Here is a 21290-nt window from a genome sequence, read left to right as displayed (position 1 = left end):
TCAATATTGTTTTCAGCTGATATTGATTTTCATATAAAACAATATTTATTTATATTCTAAAAAATATATATATATAACATTATTTTAATACCATTTCAAAAACTCGTTTGCAAATTTTCTATTTCGGCCATACTGTAGTTATGTCGCTTTGAAAATAACAAAATGTTTTGTAATTTGATTTCTATGTTTAATGCGACAAATGTGGCGGGAATGTCGTGTCGCGTCACAAAAGCTACTGGGTCATTCCATGACAAATCAACCATGATTCGGCCGACCCCCTTCGATTTTTTTAAAATTTAGTAAGCAAAGAAAGGTTAGTGTAGTTAAGAAATAGCCAAAATTTTAGCCTCTTAACATTTATATTTTTGGAGATATTAGGGTTCAAAGTGGCAAAAAGGACGTATTTTTACCATTATCTGCCTTCATTTAATTAAGCATATCTTAAAAACTATCTAATTGTAAATAACAAATTTAATATCAAAATTACGTACAAAGATTCTACTTTTAGATAAAAAAAAAAAATTTTTTTTTCAATTTCCTGGCCATTTTATTAAATATATAAGGACTAAAAACGATTTTTTAAAAATAATACGACCTTCAATTTTTTTAAAAAATTTAGTAGACAACACTGAACTCTTCCTTTATATTTATAAAAAAAAATTGGTTTGGGACGAGGCCATCTTCATTCTCAAAATCGATAAAAATGTTTAGAAAAGTGTATAAATATTGTCCCGAAAGGGGGGGTCTTTGTATAAAATTATATATTAATCAGTTTTTAATGGTTTTTCTTGGACTATTTGATATAATTTAAAGAAGTATTCATCTTGTAAGTGAAAATAACAATAAATGGGGCTTTCATTCAATTATAGAAATTGCCTATCGATAAAAGAAAATCAATTTATTACTTTATAATTTATTATAAAATTTTTTGCTAATATAACATATATTAATATTATAAAATATATTCAACCAAATTTATACTTCTTGAATATATGAATCAGAATCTTGTGCATTTCATATATGGCGCCCTAAATATTAAAAATAATTGATATAATATAAATTTAAAAATCTAATATATAACTCACTTTTAAAAGATTCTAATTTTTCGGTAGCGCATTTACTTTCTTGTGACGACAATGTGTAACTACGGCCAGTAGCAGTTAACGGTGAAACTAATGTTAAGATATGACATTTTGGCAAGTAAAGAGTGTCGTCTATACTTGTAAATGTAAAGGAATTAGAAGGTCCGGATGGGTGTAAAAACTTTATATATATTTCTTCCTCCTTTTGATTTTTCCCTAAAACTAAGGCTAACCACCAATTAGAATCATAAACACATGTTATATACCCTGATATTTCTCCAAAAATGATACTTTCATCATTATATGATAAATATTCTATATTACTTTCTATTGAATTGGAATATATTTTACTTTTAAATTGATTTAGACCTGTCGGAATCACCGTGTGAATTTTCTGTGTTCCAGGTATAGGTTTCGTTTTTGAAAACCTTTCCCTGAGTAATATTTCTTCGTGATCATAATTTTCTTGGGTCATATATTCAAAATATATGCCATTAATATTTTCTTTAGCGAACTCGTACAATTCATATGATGTGGTTATTTGCTTTGAGTAAGGTCTTTGTAAACTAACTCTAGCGGCTAATCTTTTAACAGTGCCACCAATCCCATCACAAACACTTTTCCCATGTGCTGTAGCAGAAAAATGCCATTCCGTCTGTATCCCGAAATCCATCTCATGATGGCAAATATTAATAAAATTTTTACGATTTTTATACTGTGCAGCAGATCCATCGGAAAAATAAAAATTTTTATTTGGCATACAAATTTTATTAATTAAAAAATTTACCAATGTTTTTTGGAAATAATGTACTGCTATTGTATTGTGTTGCAAAGATTCGGATTTCATTACATAATTTAGGCAACAAATATTGGCTAAATTATCTTTATAATATATAACAAAAGGGTGAACAGTGAATTGAGCTCTATTCCAATGATAACTTTGTACTTCATCCTGAAGTATAAAGCTATTTTCTGAAAAATCACATAAAATTATATATTGGCCTTTGTCTAAGTTCAATTTTAGATTGTTTTGATACAATGATTGTTGCGTTGAAATTAAAGAATGGGGTAAAGATTCCATTTTTTCAAAAAAGGCATTGATAAATTCATCTACTGGCTTGGTTATTGTTTCAAGAGTGGTTCTATCTGCGGATAGCCATTGTTTGTATGTTATAAATTCGATGTCCTTAGAACGAAACAATATTTCTATTTGGTCGCGTAAATTTGTTGACCCTGGACAATTATCACATTTGCCCAAATAACAGGATGGTTGAGGCGGATTACAAATTATTAAGGGTAAAATATGTTTGTATGTTTTAATGGGCAACATATCATCTTTGGGTAAATTTGATTGTGTACCACTACCTCCTACGAGTATACAATTTTTTGGGCGAATGCTTGCAAATTTCGAAAAACCGATTTTAACATCAGGCCTCATTTCTTTAAAAAATATATAAATTTCTTTCAAATTATCTAAAATTAATCTCTTTTGTATTGTATTCTTTTTTCCGTCTTCGGTCAAAATTGAAAGGCAATCTTTCTTGCCTGGCATGATTCTGCTTATTTCGTCCGTACAATAAAATTCTTGTACAATTTTAACTGTACATTCGTCTATAGTATTTCTAGGCTTGGGGTTAGGGGTTGATAAAAATCCCTTTTCCGCTATCAATAATTTAGCTTGTCTTGCCATGTATTTTGTTGTATTAAATTCATTCATTATTTTGGACACTGTCCAATTCTTTGGTAATATCGTCAAAATTTTATATTTATCAGTTTTAGATAAGAGTGGAATTTTTTTTTTAATATTGCTTAGAATACCATCATCTTTATCGATAGTAGCTGGCTCAATCGCATTTATATCTAAATGAGATTCTATAGCCTTTTTTATTTTGGTAATTTTTTTAATTGGATATCTTTTTTCTCTCAACCTTTTCTTTTTTATTGGAGATTCTCCAATTTCTATCAATGATGTATTAATTGATTCAATAGCCAGGTTCTCTTCGATATGATGAATATCAGGGTCTTTAAATGCGTCATTTGACTTACTAGCTGTTCCGTGTTTTCTTCGACATTTATCACATATCTTATCATCTGAGTGAAGTGACATCCAAGATTGTGCATTTCTAAGATTTGTAGTTACATTATTATGTTTTAGTATATTTTAAAAGGGTTACAGCATCTAGTTCTTCGAATTTGATTTTTGTTCATTTTATTGAAATTCTATATGATAAAACAAATTAATTTATAAAAATATCACCGAATATCTAATAATTACAGGTGTACCGATTAGGGGGTTAATCCGATACGATATTGCAGGTATTATATTGATATCGGCCAAATAACCGATATCACTAATCTGATTTTGCTCGCTCTACATATTATATATTTTATCATAACTTTAAACAAATAATTATAAATTTAAATTAACCTAGTATTTCAGGACTATTTATTCATGTAAAATTCTATATAAAATTTAGTAAAAATATGGTATAATCATTTTTTGTTCCAAAAACCCTATTTTAATGTAGAAAGTAGTATCCCATCTACTATTATGATCAATGTAACTGGTTAATTTTTGAAAAAATTATTTTTAGTTTTAAAACCAAAAATATCCTTATAAGACATTATTAATTATTATTCATTTAGTTTTTTATAAAATTTATCACTTCAATTATATAAGAATATTTTTTACAATATCTATTTTCTTAAATATCAAAAAATCAAAAAAAATATATCGAAAAAAATAAAAAAAATTGACCCTATCCGATTCAAATATCGGTAAATTCTTACTAATAATTTTTTTACCTTTTATAAGAATAATTAGAATTTCTTATAAGAATAATTAGAATTTATTATAAGAATAATTAGAATTTATTATAAGAATAATTAGAATTTATTATAGTTTTTTAAAATACCAAGAAATTAATTAAAAAATGAATTAATATAGTGAGCATGTGTTATTGAATGATTAATCAATTTTAAATTTTTCTTTATTTTATTGATTGAAACACTCATTTATTCTTATTTACAAGTAAAGCTATGCCGATTTTAGAAAATCCGATCCAATATTTATTTTGTTTTGGTTATTGATGATAATACTTTTATTTTGTATATAATTTTATAATAATAATAAATTAATATTTGTAATATTTTACTATCTTTTCCACGTCAATGGAAGAATTATAATTCTTCATATATTATTTTTTTTTGGTAAAAACAAAACAATAAATACAATATACATAATATGGAGACACAAAAAGAATATAATATATCTTGACTTTGAAAAAATTTATTTTTTTTGCGACAATTACATTATTTTAAAAAATTGATCGATATTTGGTCGATCATATTTTATTAATATTCGTTAAATATATGTTATATGGGCAAATATATAATAATTATAAATAATAATGTAATAAATTGAGTTTCTTTTATCGATAGATAATTTCTATACTTGAATGAAAGCCCCATAAGTGAAGAAAATATTATAATTTATATTTACAAGATGAATAATCCTTTAAATTATATCAAATTGTTCAAGAAAAATCATTAAAAACTGATTTAAATATAAATTTATGCAAAGACGCCCCCTTTCCAGAAAATATATATACACTTTTCTAAACATTTTTATCGATTTTGAGAATGAAGAGACTCGTCCCAGACCAATTTTTTTTTATAAATATAAAGGAAGAGTTCAGTGTTGTCTACTAAAATTTTTTAAAAAATTGAAGGTCGTATTATTTCTAAAAAATCGTTTTTAGTCCTTATATATTTAATAAAATGGCCGGAAATTGAAAAAAAAAATTTTTTTTTATCTAAAAGTAGAATCTTTGTACGTAATTTTGATATTAAATTTGTTATTTACAATTAGATAGTTTTTAAGATATGCTTAATTGAATGAAGGCAGATAATGCTAAAAATACGTCATTTTTGCCACTTTGAACTCTAATATCTCCAAAAATATAAATGTTAAGAGGCTAAAATTTTGGCTATTTCTTAACTACACTAACCTTTCTTTGCTTACTAAATTTTAAAAAAATCGAAGGGGGTCTGCCGAAAATCTCATTTTTTTGCTCATTTGGCATGGAATGACCCACTATGAATTGTCATTGGTAATTACATATATTTGTATTTTGTCGTGTCGCTCTCGCTCTCTACTGTGAATGCACCCTGGGAAATCCGAATCTGGCAAAGATATTTCTTAACATTTTTATAGGCTTTCGGTTGTAGTACTAGTCAAGGTAACTATTTCTAACCAGCAACTGCTAGCATCTATCACTACCAACAGTGATAATTTTGGAATGGTCCAGCATGTATGCCATGCTTTTGATGGTTTTGGCCAATTTTGAATTGATGCCTTTCAGAGCATATCGTGTTCCTGGCATTCTCTACATTTTTCGACCCATGTTTCTATAGGTTTATATTAGGCCACCACACGTATTGTCTTGATCTCATCTTCATTTTTACCATTCCAATTTGTCCTTGATGTATCGTCTAACACGTTGTTTCGGTATTGTGGTATTATCATTTTAGTTCTCCAAAGTAAAAAACTTCTCTTTTTTGTGATTTCCTCTCTTCTTTGGCTATACTCCGTTGGTTATACTCCTTTAAACATGTATCATAGATAATTGGTCATCCGTCATTTGTACCTATATATTTTAGAGTGTACATTGTTTCATTGTTTTTCTTTCAATTTCGCTTGCATCTAAAGGTGTTTCTTCTCCTATTATTTGATTTAGTGTTTCTTCTTTTGATATTGTGGTTCCCTGTATCAAGATAGCATGACAGCATTGGCTAGTTGTCGATTACTTTTGAAATTTCATATTGGCAACATGCTAATAATAAAGCCCATCTTTGTATTCTGGCAGTAGATGTTGTTGGTAAATCTTTTCTTAGATGAAATAAACCCATTAATGGCTTTTTGTTTGTTGTGTGAGGTTATTCCTTATATAAATTTTTTGAATTTTGTAACACCAAATATGATGGCGTGAGCTTCTCTTTCTATTTGGCTATAATTTTTCTCTGCTGCATTTAGCGTTCTTTAGGCGAATGTAATTGTTCTCTCCTTATCCTCTTCTATATGTGATAACTGCCCAAATTCCTATGGCTGACGCATCTGTTGCTAATATAATGGGTAATTTCGGATCATAATGTTGTAATATTGGAGTACTACTTATTTCTTGCTTTATTTTTTATACCCGTCTTTGCATTCATTTGTTCATCTCCAAACTAATGCCTTTTCTAATAATTTGTATAATGGTTTGGCTTTGAATAAATTTTGAATAGTATGTTGCTGACCCTAGAAATGACTGTAATTGTTTTAAGTTTGTTGGTTCTGGTGCTTATTTTACTGCCTCACTATTTCTAGAGTTGTAATCCCTTTTTTTGAAATATTGTGTCCTAGGTACTCGACATTTTCTTTGAAAAATTTACATTTTTCTATCTTTAGCTTGATTCCATTTTTGTCTAGACATTTTAGTACCTTTTTTAAATTTGCTTCGTGTTTCTATTTTTCCCAGTTATTATAATATCATATAAATAACAAGCTATTCCTTCCAAACCTTAATAAATTCTCTATGGCTCGTTGAAATATTTCTGGAGTTGTATATTAAAATGATCCATCTGCGTATTGATTACAAGATATTTTTGAGATTCTTCCCCCACTTTAATTTGAAAATAGACATCTTAAAGATAAATATTGAAGATTCCTCTCCTTTTCTAAAACTGGCTAATCACTCTTGGATTCTTGGTATTGGGTACGAATCAATGTTAATATTTTGATTTATAGTTCTTTTAAAATCCCTCAAATTCGTAATGTTTCATCTTTCTTTTAAACAATTACTAGGGACGATGCATAAGTGATTTCTCGTTTTTCATATATATTTATGCCTTAAAATCTTTCAAGCAGCCCAATTCTTTGGTAAATAATTGAGGAAATATTTTGTATATTAATGTTATTGATTTGTATGCTCCTTTCAGTCATTTTGGGAAATTAATTACCCTGTTTCTTCCAATAAGATTTATATCCTTTTGTAATTATGAGTGTAATTCTAATGTTCGTCCTTTATATTGTACTTATACTACAGTCTGACCTAATAATGGAATATTAGTTTCTGCATAGCTTTTAAGTTTTAGCATGCAATTTGTTTATCCGGACGATTAAGTTTATTTTTCCAATCTATTTCGTTTATTATACTTACCCCAGCTCCAGTATCTAATTTCATTCTGATATTGCTGTTGTTTATTTTAATATCCACTCAAAATTCTGGATTGTATCCATTTCGTTTATTATGCTTACCCCAGCTCCAGTATCTAATTTCATTGATATTGCTGTTGTTTATTTTGATATCCACTCAAAATTCAGGATTATATTCATTTGTTGTATTATTAATAAAATTCATATTTATTTTCTACAGACTCGAGCAATAGGCCCAATTTTGTACATTTATAACAAGTGGCTTCTTGAAAAGACAATTTTCCCTTCTATGGCTTCCGCTAGAGGAGTGGCAGCGATTTGGTTTTTTGTAGCCCATATTATAATTATTATATAATTTTGGTTGTCCATCATCATTATTAACTTTTTTAATTATATTTATATTATCATGTTCCTCTTCTAACTGATCAAATTTAGTTTCATTATTTTGTATTCTTTATAGCTGTTTCTACTGCAATAGCTATTTGAATAGCTTTATTTATGTCTAATCATTCTCGGATAATAATCTTTGTAAAATTTTAGGATTTTTTATCCCGAATATGAATTTATTTCTTAATGCAGTATTTAAATATTCACCAAATTCACAAGTCTTTGCTAATTTTCTAAGATTTTATATATATTATTAATTTTTCCTCATTTTTTCATTATATTGATAAAAATTATATCTCAATTATATTAGGTTTGGGATGAAAAAAATTGATTAAAATATTATTTATTTCCAATACCTCTTTGACTATCATGTACACATAAATTTACCAGTATTTTGTAAGTATCACATCCTATTGTTGTTAATAACAGTGATTTTTCTTGTGATGTTAAACTTGGTTGTGTGTTTTTAAATTCTTTAAATAAATTGTACCAATCTTTGTAACACAGTTTGAATCCTTTAGACTTTTTATTGACTGCGCCATTCTTGTAATGTATTATCAGAAGTAATTCTTGAATCGCATTTCTTTTTCTATTCAAATTAATATAATAAAAATAATAACGAAAATAATCATTTTACAAAAATAACAATTTTAATACATAACATAGCATGTCATTTTTTTTTATCTAACACTCAACATTAAAATATCAATAGAATATCATGTCATTTTCAATTATTATTTTAGGTAACATCCGTTTATTAAACTATTTATTATTATATTTTTACTAGCTAATAGCCCGGCAAGAATGACGGGGTTGAGGGGTAATTAGTTAGTTTAAGTATATGGTACTAAATATGCTTTATATTAAAATTTAGGAGAAAAAGAGGTAAAATTGTTTCAATGTAACCCGTGAGCATTAAGGGTATTAGAAATATCAAAATTTAAATTTGTTATAGGAATTATATTAGGTAAAATTAAAAATAGAGTTTCTTCAAAATTTTTGAATTTTAAATATGGGCTAGACATTGGCCTCAAAATTTTGTTTTGCAGACACAGCTAGGCCTGATCAAAAACCACGTCTTATGCTTTCCCAAAATTTTGCCATTCTTAAATTTAATTTTATATTTAGAATAAAATTTAAATTTGTGATAGAAATCATATTGAATAAAATTTAAAATAGAGATGCTTGGAAATTTTTTAATTTTAAATATGGGGTAGACATTGGCTTTGGGAGACATAGCCAGGCCCGATCAAAAAACCAAATCCCATGCAACTTTTATAAAATTTTGCCATTTATTTCTATTGTAATTTAATAACAACATCTTAAATTTAATTTTATATTCCATTTATTTCTATTGTAATTTAATAACAATATCTTAAATTTAATTTTACATTTAGAATAAAATTTAAATTTGTGATAGAAATCATATTGGGTATTTAAAATAGATATGCTTGAAAATTTTTTAATTTTAAATATGGACCAGACATTGGTCTGAATTTTTTTTCTCACCCAACCATTATAATTTTGTAATTTTTTCCCAAGCCTGGAGATAGGTAAATCTCTGAAAACTATATTGTTGGGAAGATTTTCTCAAGCTCGCCAAAGTCCATAATAATTTTGTTAGTTGAGAACTGAAATAAAATATATAAAAGTCATAATTCATTTAAAAATAAAATCAGAATATGAAAGTTGCATGGGCTTGGTTTTTTAATCAGGACTGGCGATTTCTGCAAAAAAAAATTTCAGGTCAATGTCTAGCCCATATTTAAAATTAAAAAATTTTCAAGCATTTCTATTTAATATTTTTCACAATATGATTTCTATCACAAATCTAAATTTTATTCTAAATATAAAATTAAATTTAAGACATTTTTATTAAATTACAATAAAAATAAATGGCAAAATTTTATGAAAGTTGCATGGGACTTGGTTTTTTGATCAGACCTAGCTATGTCTGCAAAAAAAAATTTTCAGGCCAATGTATAACCCATATTTAAAATTAAAAATCTTAAAGCATGTCTATTTTAAATTTTATCCAATATGATTTCCATCACAAATTTAAATTTTGATATTTCTAATACATGCTCGCGGTATACATTGCAACAATTTTACCTATTTTTCTCCTAAATTTTAATTAAAATTTATTAATAAAGTATATTTAGTACCATACACGCAAACTAAATAATTACCCTTCAACCGCGTCAGCTAATAACAGCTGTTAATTAATATATCTATATAATATAATCACCGTAATCAAGAAATGAACGTTTTCGTATATCCTTAATGTTAATTTTTATTTTTCTCATCAACTTTCCTATCTTCTTAATGTTAATTTTTATTTATCCTATCAACTTTCCTCTCTTCTTAATGTTAAATAAATCGATGGAGACTATATCTCTTTAATGTTAAATTTTAAGAAAATTTTTTATACATAACGGGATTCGAACCCATGGCTTAACGTATATTAAATTTTATAATATAATCTTTCTTATATACGTTATTATTTTGCTTTATTTTTTATTTTTATTGGCTTATTAATCTTTATTTTTATTGGCTTATTAAGGTCTTATTTCATTGGTTTAAATTTATTTTCTTTCTATTTCATTGGTCTAAATTTATTATCTTTGTTTTATTAATTAATTAATCAACCATTTTTAATTAATGATTTTTAGAAGATCACAACCTTTTTAAATTTACCAATTTTTAATCAAATTATAATTTATTTAATAGAATTTTCCTCCATATTTCAGGAAGAAACAGTAGGATGAATCAAATATTTGAATTTGAACAAGTTAAAAATCTAATAATATGGTAAGAATGAGTATTATTAAATTAAAAATCAATTAATGTAAAAAAACAGTAGGATGAGTGAAATATTTTTAAAATTTAATATTATTTTATCATTTAAGTCAAATTTATTTAATAGAATTTTCCTAGATATTGATAAATTGGTATTGTATGTCATTTCCAGAGTTCAAATATTGTTGTTGAGATAAAATTTTTATACTGGCATATTTTGGGGTGGTAATATGAGATAAATGTGGCTAAATATAATTTATATTTGTTTGTTAAATCTAATTTATAATAAGTACTTAGGATTAGTGACGGAGGTTAATTTTCTGGCATGGGAAGATATTGATAAATAGGTATTTTAAACTATTTGCAAAGTTCCCATATTGTGGTTGAGATAAAAAATAAATTTACTACCATATTTTGTGGTCGTAAACGTATATTTTTCATAAAATCTTTATGTAAGGAATCCTGTTAATGTTTTACAGCGACATGCATTTGATCAGGTTATCCAGGCTATTGCCGATATCTCAATTACTACCAGATTTTTCTATATAGATGCTCCTGGTGGATCAGGTAAGACGACATATCTTTATAATACTCTACTACACTATCTTAGAGGACAACAAAAAATGTCTTACCCTTTGTTACCACAGGAATATCCTCCATACTTCTAACCTGTGTAGATTGTCCTGGGTTCAATTGCAACGATTTTAATCTTCCATCTCCTGACTCTATCACTCAATCTAATTTATATGACCTAATAATAGAAGCAGATATCGCAATGGTAATGTTAGCCAATTTAAATGTTTTACAGCGACATGCGTTTGATCAGGTTATCCAGGCTATTAACGATACCTCAATTACTACCAGCTATTTCTATATAGATAATGTTAAAAAGAAATACTTTCAATCTCCTTATTTAATGGAAAAAAGAAACACTTTCAATCTCCTTATTTAATGGAATTTACCTCCAAATTTTAGAAAATTCACTGAATGTTCTCCTTTATTTAATATAAAAAAATTTCCTGTAATAGTTCATGATTTTTTTATTCCCGTCATTCTTGATGGGTTATCAACTAGTATATATATAATCACCGTAATCAAGAAATGAACGTTTTCGTATAATCTTAATGTTAATTTTTATTTTTCCTATCATCTTTTATTTTTTCTATCAACTTTCCTATCTTCTTAATGTTAAATAAATCGATGGAGACTATATATCTCTAATATTAAATTTTAAGGAAATTTTTTGTACATCACGACTTAACGTTTTAGAGGCAAACGTTCTTCCCACTCAACCACCTTCTATAATTTTGTAATATAATCTTTCTTATATATGTTATTATTTTGCTATTAACATTTATTTTTCAATTAATTTATATAATTTAGATCTTATTGTTTTATATTAAAAGGAATACGAATCTCACCTCAAATTATGGTAAGAATGAATATTATTAAATTTAAAATAGCAGATTAAATTTTATTTAGCCAATTGAAAAATAAACATTTATCTCATATTAATTTTAGCATAATATTTATATTCCATCAAAGTTAAATTTATTAATTTTTATAAAATTATTTTTATATTACAATTTAGATATAACAAATAAATTTAAATTATTTATCTCAACCACAATATGGGATCTCTGCAAATAGTATAAAATACCTATTTATCAATATCTTCCATGCCAGAAAATTAACTTCTCTCAGTGATCCTAATATTACAATTTAGAAACATGATTTAACAAATAAATTAAATTATATTTAGCCAAATTGAAAAATAAACATTTATCTCATATTAACACCCCAAAATATGCCAATATAAAAATTTAATCTCAACAATATTTGAACTCTGGAAATGACATACAATACCAATTTATCTATATCTACCCTACATTTTTTATTACAATTTCATATATTTTAGGCTAAATTTAATAAAATAAATTATAAAATTTGTCATTTATTTAAAAAAAAATTCATATAATAGTTCAAGATTTTATCATTCCCGTCATTCTTGACGGGTTATGAACTAGTATATATATAATTAATATTTTAAATTTAATTATATTCAAGTTGGTGCATGCTTAAAACATACGACTTTGAAACGGGAGGTTTATGTTCGACTCTCGTAGAGAGCAAAAAAATAACATTACACTATATAGCCTCCTTAAATTTTAAATACAACGAAAACGATCATGCTTATTTTTATCTAATATCAATTTAAATAAATGGCAGTAAATTTTTGATATTCAAAATCGTTTACCAAATCTTTAATTGGTGGAAGACCTATCAAAACAACCTTTCCAATTTAAGTGTTTTGGTTCTTAAATTCCTGGCTAGCAGTGAAAGAGCGCTTTCAGCGGCTGGTAGGGCCTTTGTAGATGGGAGAACTTGTTTTTAAAGCCTAACAAATTTGACTCCTCATTATTTATATATCGCAATTATTCACTATATGATACTATTGATTATGATATTGATATATCTTTATAATACGTTCATTATATCATGCACATTATTTTTATATAATCTTAATAATTTTTAAATTCGATTGTATGTATTTCAACTTTTTTTAATATTTAAACTGAATAAAAGGTATGTTTTCGATTTATAAAATTCAACTTAATAAATATTGATTATATTATGGTGGTCAAATAAACTTTTATTTAAGGTAATACACATAATTTTTAATTGTTTTAGGATATTATAATATTCCCACTCAAATTTTTTAAAAAAATAGTCTAGTTCAGGTCGGGTTGAAAAAAATTTTTAGAATTCAGGCTCGGGTCGGGCTCTGGCAAAATTTTTAATTTGGGCTCGTGTTGAGAAAAAATCACTTTGCGAACCTCTATCTGAGATACAAGGTATTCTATATCTTTTGGACATTTTAATAAGATTCTTATATTTGTAAAAATACTTATTTCATTTTCTTGACAACAGATACAAGTTGCTTTTTATATTTTTGTTTAAAAAATTCAAATTGACTTTTAACAATAATTCATTTTCTATCTTTAAATTTTAAAGTAATATTCATTATTACATATTTTGGCATACCAACTTTACTGTTATATGCAAATTATATAGAATTTTATAAATTCCTGTCCATATTTATATTAATTTTGATATAGCGTGGAATAAAATATATTTATATTTCAATTTCCAACATTTTTGCTCTTTGAAGTTGAACACAATATACTTGGTATAAAAATCACAGTTGGTAAATCGGTCAAATTTGAGTCAATTGACCGAAGGAGTATTTGACATGGTCAAATACGGTTAAAAAAAATTTATGTCCAACCGATCCGAGAATTATTTTATTTTTCGAGGCCCAATCTAACCGAATCCCGAGTTCTGTCGAATTGATCTGCATAGGACTAGCATAATTATATGATCAATCGAGCGACAATGTATGAAGATATTCATTTGTTAAACACTCTTAGCAGCTTACCAGTCATAGATCTATAAATTTATCATGATGGTATAGTAAACGCGAATCGCTATTGCTGCACATTGCACAATCTCATTTCAAAATGTTTGAAAATAATTTAGTCTTCTTTATTGTGAAACAATTTATTATTTTTGTCGTTTCCTCGCCTTGAAACTTTCTTGAAAATTTTGCCAATTTCGCTTAAAATTTAAACTTAATAGCTAGAGACCTGAATTTAACAATCAGAGAATGCCTGACCTATCCTAGTTATTTTGTTCAAAGATTCAAGTTGATCCAAAATTTTATTTTTGAAATAAGTTCATTTTTTTTATTAGGGCAGTTAGAAAAATATTTCAACGAAAGATAAAAAAAATGTTTACTAAGGCTTTGTCAACGCTCAGATTATTTTTGAAACTTATTTCTGTTTAGCTTAGGCTATTCAGTCTTTGAGCTATGACACTCTATTCTGGTTTGTTTTAGTTGTACATTAAGTAAATTATTACTTGTTATTTATATATTTTTCGGAACAAATAAAACAAAGAGGTGATAAATCATAATAGTCTCTTCTTTTTTAAGATGCTTAGAGGAGGCTACATAAATGACCAAACAGATGCTTTTTTTAAAATTTTCGCCTTCAATGGAAAAAAATTTTGCTGTAATTTTTGAAAAAATAATTTCAATAAAGAAATTAGGGAGGGAAGCAAAGTAATTAATTTTAGTCGAAGTCCAACTTTTGGTTTGTACAAGGATCTTTACGAAAAAACGAATATATGTAATTGTTTATTTAGAATGAAAGGAAGGTCGGAGACCGAATATTTGAGTTAGTGGTACCAGATTCTTACCGCACCCCTCGGGGGAGCCTGTTCAAAGCCCGTGCCTTACAATTTGCACTTGAGGATGTCAATCATTTTTTGAATGACGATGATTGGATAGTACATCTGGATGAAGAGACACTCCTCACTACTGATTCGCTCATTGGTATCTTAAATTTCATCTGCGACGGTAAAAACGATTTTGGACAAGGTAAATATCAATAAGCCTATTTTGATGTAATAAAAAATTTTTTTTGTTCGTGGTGGAAATATGATCTAATAGTGTTTATTACGAAGATTATTTCTATTCGAAAAATAATGGCGACTATCAGGGATGTGAACCCTTAGGCAAAAAAAGTGTCCGGGTTCGGGTACAGGAATAAATTTGAAAAGGACCCGGGTCCGGGTTCAGGGAACATAAAAATAATAACTTAAAATAAGATTTTTTTTTCATTATTATTATACTTCAATATATATATTCATAATTTACAAATGAAAATTTAAAAATGAAATAATTTATATTTTAAATGTTTTATTCAATCGCACAATCATAATATCTTCTAAAATATCATCCTTGAGATTTTCACTTAAAGTAGACAATATATATTTTATAGATGAAAATTCACGTTCTACCCTTACTTAAAATAGATAGTTATCTTTATAAAATTATTGTACTTATGTTGCCGGTACAGTCATGAAAATTCTAGATAAGATATATAATTCTGGATATATTGAAGAATTTTCTTCCCAGAATTTTAAAATATTTATATCCTTATCTCTTAACTTCTGAGGACTTTACTATTAAAGATGCAATAGGCATTTTTTGATCCTCCTTTCTATCTGATGATAATTTGATATTTTTCTCAAAAGTAAAATTTCAAGATCATCAATGTTGCTATCATTATTATTATTATCACTACAACCAGTAAGTATTGTCGTAGCCTCTAATATATTGTAAATAATAGTTGCGTATGCCATAAATCCTTAAGATGGTCTTTAGCCATTTGTTTTTGCTCAATACACAATAAAACTTGATATCAAGTTACTAAATATATAGAAGGGTATACAACACTATTTTGCAAATTTTGTTGCCTCGAATTTTCATGTTTTCTAATATTTCGTATAAAAAGGAATGTAAATTTTTCTAAATCTAATCAGCATCTAATCCATATGCCATAAAAATCAAATAAATATAATTGTTTTGATTGTAATCTTAATATTGTTATTTTTAAAGGAACTAATACACTAGTAAGGTCCTTTATTCGATCATCTTCTGACAAAATAACTGCATATGCTCCTATAATAAAATCATTACAAATCTTTCAAACTTAATAATCGTTTTAGCATCATACAAATTGAGGACCAAAGTGTTGTGCTTTATCATTTAAATTAAAATATTATTACACAATTCACTATAAAAATAATCAACTATAACATGGCCTATTAAAAAATTTACATAATAAAATATTATTACTTACACTAATGATATCAATTTCTAAATAAAATGGAAGTCCAGGAAGAAAATTGAAAGAAAAACGCGAAGATAAATTCAATGATTCCACAAAAAAAAGTTAATAAAATTTTAAAAAATTTAAATTATTTTTCAAAAAATATTTTATTTTTAAATTTTTTATGACGCCTAGAACCCTTGGACCCTCCACTTTTAAAAAGGGTTCGGGTTCAGCAAAATACGAGGGTCGGGTTCACATCCCTGCTATTTATCAATATTTTATTAAAAGTGATCAGTATTTCTTAGCATAATTTTGTCAATTTCTAGTTAAATAGCTAGGATTTAAATTATTTTTCAGTATAATTTGTATTTAAAAATTTTAAGTAATATTTGTCAGTAAACTAAATTTTATCAGAAATAATTAATGATTTTTTGTAACTGACTCTTTAGTTTGCTTTAGGCTAAAAATAAGCACATCATAAATAATGTAAAAAAATGGTCAAAAAATATTTAAATAAAGTACATCATAAATGGTTTTAATAAATATAATGTGTTTCACATTTGTATGCACTAAAGTATATTCCAAATATACGATATCTTAGAAACTTCAGTTTAAGAAAAATAGTGCTGTAGACTTACTCAAAAAAATAACCGCAGCGCTGCCTAACAAAATAATAACGTTGTTTTTATACGCTGCATTCTTTTTAAAACGAAAGATGCTTGTCATTTTCCATTGTTTTAAGGATTAATTAAGAAATCTAATTCAAAGTTGCAAGTTCATTTTGAATAACAGAATATTCATGACCACGCAAACCTGTAAAAACAATCATTTCAATTATTCCTGAAAATTTATTTGAATAATATTGTCTAAAGTTTCAAGGGAAAATATCGCAAAGATTTTGGATTTTTTTATATGCAAGAATAGAATGGGATGAAATTTATTAAACCTCCACCAGCTGTAAAACTAATCCCGGGCAGAACAACTTGTGCTAAATACTTTTATGAGCAGGAAGTTCGCTAATTTTTTAAGCTTAGAATCAAGCAAATTTATGTCTTTTTCCTTCATAGAAAATTATTACCCGCTGAGCCGGGCAACTTGTTCAAAATTATTTCACGGGCTTGACCGAACACCCTTTCAAAAGTTTCTGCGGGCCGCGTCCGACTTTAATATTCTGTTAATAAATGAAATTGTAATGACCTAAGTGAATGAATGATATAGTATAATTTTTTTAAATATGTTGGAATAAAATTAAATTTTGGAGGGCAAAAGTAATATATTATTCATCAATATAAAATTGTTGTTTGGACAGACCGTTTATACGAGATTCCCATTTACAATTTGCCAATTAAGTTATTATTATCTCAAAATTCTTAAGGAGAAATTTACTACAGGATTATATTGTATTAGAGATCCCGCAAAAAAGACCGGCCCGAAAAACTTTAAAATAATTTTTCAGGCCGATCAACTTATGCGACGGGCTCGGAATCTAGCAAAAAAATTAACTCTTAAAATAATGCAAATTTATGATTTTTTCCCTTCACAAAGAAATAATAATTACGGGCCGGGCAGCTTAGACATTTTTTTATCAGCTGAGGGGGGGCTAAAAATTTCAAGGGTACATTGATTATATTGTTGGGTCATTCCATGACAAATCAATTACGATTCGGCCCAACCCCCTTCGATTTTTTTAAAATTTGGTAAGCAAAAAGGTTAACGTAATAAAAAATAGGCAAAAATTTAACCTCCTAGCATTGATATTTTTGGAGATATTTTAATAATTGCTGGAATTATCAAAATCAGTAAAAAAATAAGGAATTCGTTATTTTAGCTCGCTAGCACACCTGCTTTCCAAGATACAGAGTCTCAAAAGTGTGAAAAATGACGATTTTTGAAAAGCGTAAGTTACCATTCATTTTGTGATTTCGAAGATACTTAATAATTTAAATCATTTATGTTACGTAATAATATCGCAATCCCTCACGCATAATGCAATTGCCCTTCACTTATTCCAAAAATATTTAATCCTCTATTTAATTTATTCAATTTCTCGAGATAAAATTGGAGCTAAATTTTATTCAAATTCATAAGAATCGCAAATATTAAACAAAACACTTCATTTGAATATTAATACTAATCTAATATATGAAAGAATAAATAGATATATGACATTTATCTATGACAATCAATGTTAGATGGGCCTTTTTAGAAAAAATTCCGAAAAACGGTATTAGTTGACAAATTGTGGATACATAAAGCACAACTGCTACCGAACGAACATATACTTTACATAAAGGTGAGACAATTAAAACTATTCATCGTTTAAATTTATTTGCTTAAATATATAATTATTTATATTTCTAACTCTATTTTGCTTCAAATATATTTTAAATAGTGAAATGAATTCGATTATCTATATTACCATATTATTGATAAAAATGATTAATAAAAAAATTATACGAAAGAAATTTATTATTTTCAATACATTATTAAGATGGTCAAGGGGCACACTGCCCCTCTATTTAATTGGTACATTTTAATAGAAATTTGAAATATTTTAGTAATAAAATGAAAATATTCTGTTATTGGTATGTTAGCAACAAAATTTTAACCACAATCTATAATTTCATATAGCGTCATCTATTTTATGCAAATAATTTGATTTTTTGATAAAAATGCATCTTCTAGAAAAGCTGATGCGTCGGTAGGGTTTTAACTTCGTATGAAAAGAAATGCTTAAAAACATGCGTCAAGACATAAACGTAAACTGAAGATTAAAGACTCAAAATGACCCAAATTTTTTCTCTCTTTCGATTGACCTTTAAAGATTTTTTTTACCTGAAAATGTTGTATTTATTATTTTTGCCTTAAATAATTTTTGATAGATTGTCAATTTATTTTTAACAGGCGCGAAATGAAAATAATTATTTTTCGCACTTTTGAGGCTCTGTATCTTGAGATGTGTCTTAGCGAGCTAAAATAATCGGATTTCTCATTTTTTTTACCTATTTAAATATATCCAGCAAGATTGATACCCCCAATGATTATTTTCAAAAATCGTTTTTAATTCATATATATTAAATAAAATGGTCACTGAAATCAAATTTTTTTTTGTTATTTATAATTATTTCGTTTTTAAGAATAGTATGGTTTAATTCGTCATTTTATCAACTTTAAACCCTATATCTCCAAAAATATAAATGTTAGGAGGCTAAATTTATAAATAAATTAAAAAAAAAAAATTATAAGTTAAGACGAATAATTTACGTTCAAAATTTTTTTTTATATTTATAATAAGATGGTGGCATGGTTCACCTTGGCTTATTTAATTTTTATCATCGGTAAATTTAATTTGTTTATTTTTAATATTTAATCGTTTATTTTTTCAAAAAAAAATATATTAGAAAAAATTGTTAATTAAAAATAACTGCGCCTTTAAAGTCTTCAAAAAGTATTCGCGTTCCTCGTTTTTAGTTTAAGAGAACGTTCCCTATGTTATTATATAAGCTTTTGTTTTGAACGCCTCTTAGAGCATTTTTTTTTAAAAAAAACTGTACTCCTCTCACATACTCCAAAGGTTTGGACATCTATTCCCTTCGAGGATTAGACAATACTTTTCTGGTTTAAATATTGAGTTATTTTAAAAATCGGCTTAAATGGAGCTATTTTGCATAACCACCTACTATAAACGACATCATTGATTATTTTATTATTACACTAAATTTATTTTACCAAATTATTTTGACCTGGAGACATTATATTTATCGGAATTTACAAAATGTTGTTGGCGGAAGTTGTTTATGGTTTCTATCGCGCTCTATATTTGATTCAATTTATTATTCTCAACTTTATGGAAGTTATTTCACTTTTTGACTTTTAGTTTTGGCATTGTTAAAAAACAAATTAGTTCCTCAATTTTTGCCGAATATGAAAAAAAAATGTTTATTTTATTTTAATACATCTTTTCATTTTCAGCTTTAGCGATAAAATATTATAAGTTCAACTTTTCTAAACAAATATTGTTGCTTAAATTCGACATATTTCCATCGTAATGTCTGAATGTATTTATTAATTCAGTCTTATTTTCAACCTCAAACAATTTTCAGTTTATTATTGGTATGTATGCTTAATTTAGATTAATTTGAGCCCAGATGCATTTTATTTATCCTTTTTTTAAAAAAAAATTACCACTCGACAAAGGCCTCATAACTTATTCTCGCGATGGCGTCGTGAATTGGCTCACCACGCTGGCCGACACGTTTCGCGTAGCTGACGATATGGGTAAGAACCGTTTCCAACTAAAATTCTTCTCTAAGCCGCTTTTTAACTGGAAAGGGAGCTTTGTAGTCACTAGAGCTGCCGCCGAAAGATGTGTTACCTTTGACGTAGGACCGCATGGTAGCATCGCAGAGGATTGCTATTTCGCAATGACTGCCATCCGTCTCCAGTCTACCTCTGCTGAACATCGCCGCCACCTGATATCGAAAACGGGAGTGAGCGCAGATCGTACAGACAGAACCCTTAATTTCTGGTTCGATTTTGTAGATGGGGAGATGTGGGAGAAATCGCCCTTTACCGTAGGCGACTTTCTGAAGCAACGCAAGCGTTGGCTTCAGGGTATCTACCTCGTTGTTCATAAGTGCCCCGAGATCCCGATCTGGAGCAGCAAGTTATGCCTTGCCCTTTTTGTGTACGCTTGGATACTCATGCCTGTTATCCTGCTTAATGAAGTGCTCATCAATCAGCTATGGCCTCTAAAAGTTCCACGTCTGCTCCGCGTCCTCACTGCCTTTATATCTGGCACCACTGTGTATATGTATGCCTTTGGGGCCATCACATCTTTTTGCTGTGCGGGGCCAACTGTCCCTACTAATGCTTCTGCTATGACGTTAAGTGATCGTGATCGCGTTTTCAGCAACATTGATTGCCCTGAGAGTATTTTATATTACGATATTTTTATCTGAATATACTATGAAGACCTATGTCACTCTTATAATAATTTCACGTTTAATTTTGTCTTAGCAAATGAACTAGGCTTATTTAAATTGAATAGAAACGAATACAATAAAGTGTCGTTCAGAGTTTGATACATTTAAAAATAAAAAATCTTGAGATTTATGAAATTTTTTTTTTGAGAATGCTCATTGA

General features: G+C 27.3%; 1 protein-coding gene across 8 annotated transcripts in view; it reads left to right on the top strand.

The window, feature by feature from the left end:
• LOC135922538 (beta-1,4-mannosyltransferase egh-like) overlaps positions 1-21290 on the top strand; it is a 57477-nt gene that overhangs the window by 22239 nt on the left and 13948 nt on the right. For all 8 annotated transcript variants that reach the window (XR_010570951.1, XM_065456921.1, XM_065456918.1 and 5 more), the window contains 2 exons: positions 14671-14905; positions 20343-21077. Coding sequence is in view for 7 of the 8 variants with exons in the window: in XM_065456921.1 (XP_065312993.1) it covers positions 14671-14905; positions 20343-21077 (970 nt within the window). In the remaining variant the exon portion in view is untranslated. The remainder of the gene's footprint in view (positions 1-14670; positions 14906-20342; positions 21078-21290) is intronic.

Source organism: Gordionus sp. m RMFG-2023, chromosome 1 (genome assembly GCF_954871325.1).
Source record: "Gordionus sp. m RMFG-2023 chromosome 1, tfGorSpeb1-WG-v2, whole genome shotgun sequence".
Classification (NCBI taxonomy): Eukaryota; Metazoa; Nematomorpha; class Gordioida; order Chordodea; family Parachordodidae; genus Gordionus; species Gordionus sp. m RMFG-2023.
This window is presented reverse-complemented; position numbering and strand designations above follow the sequence as displayed.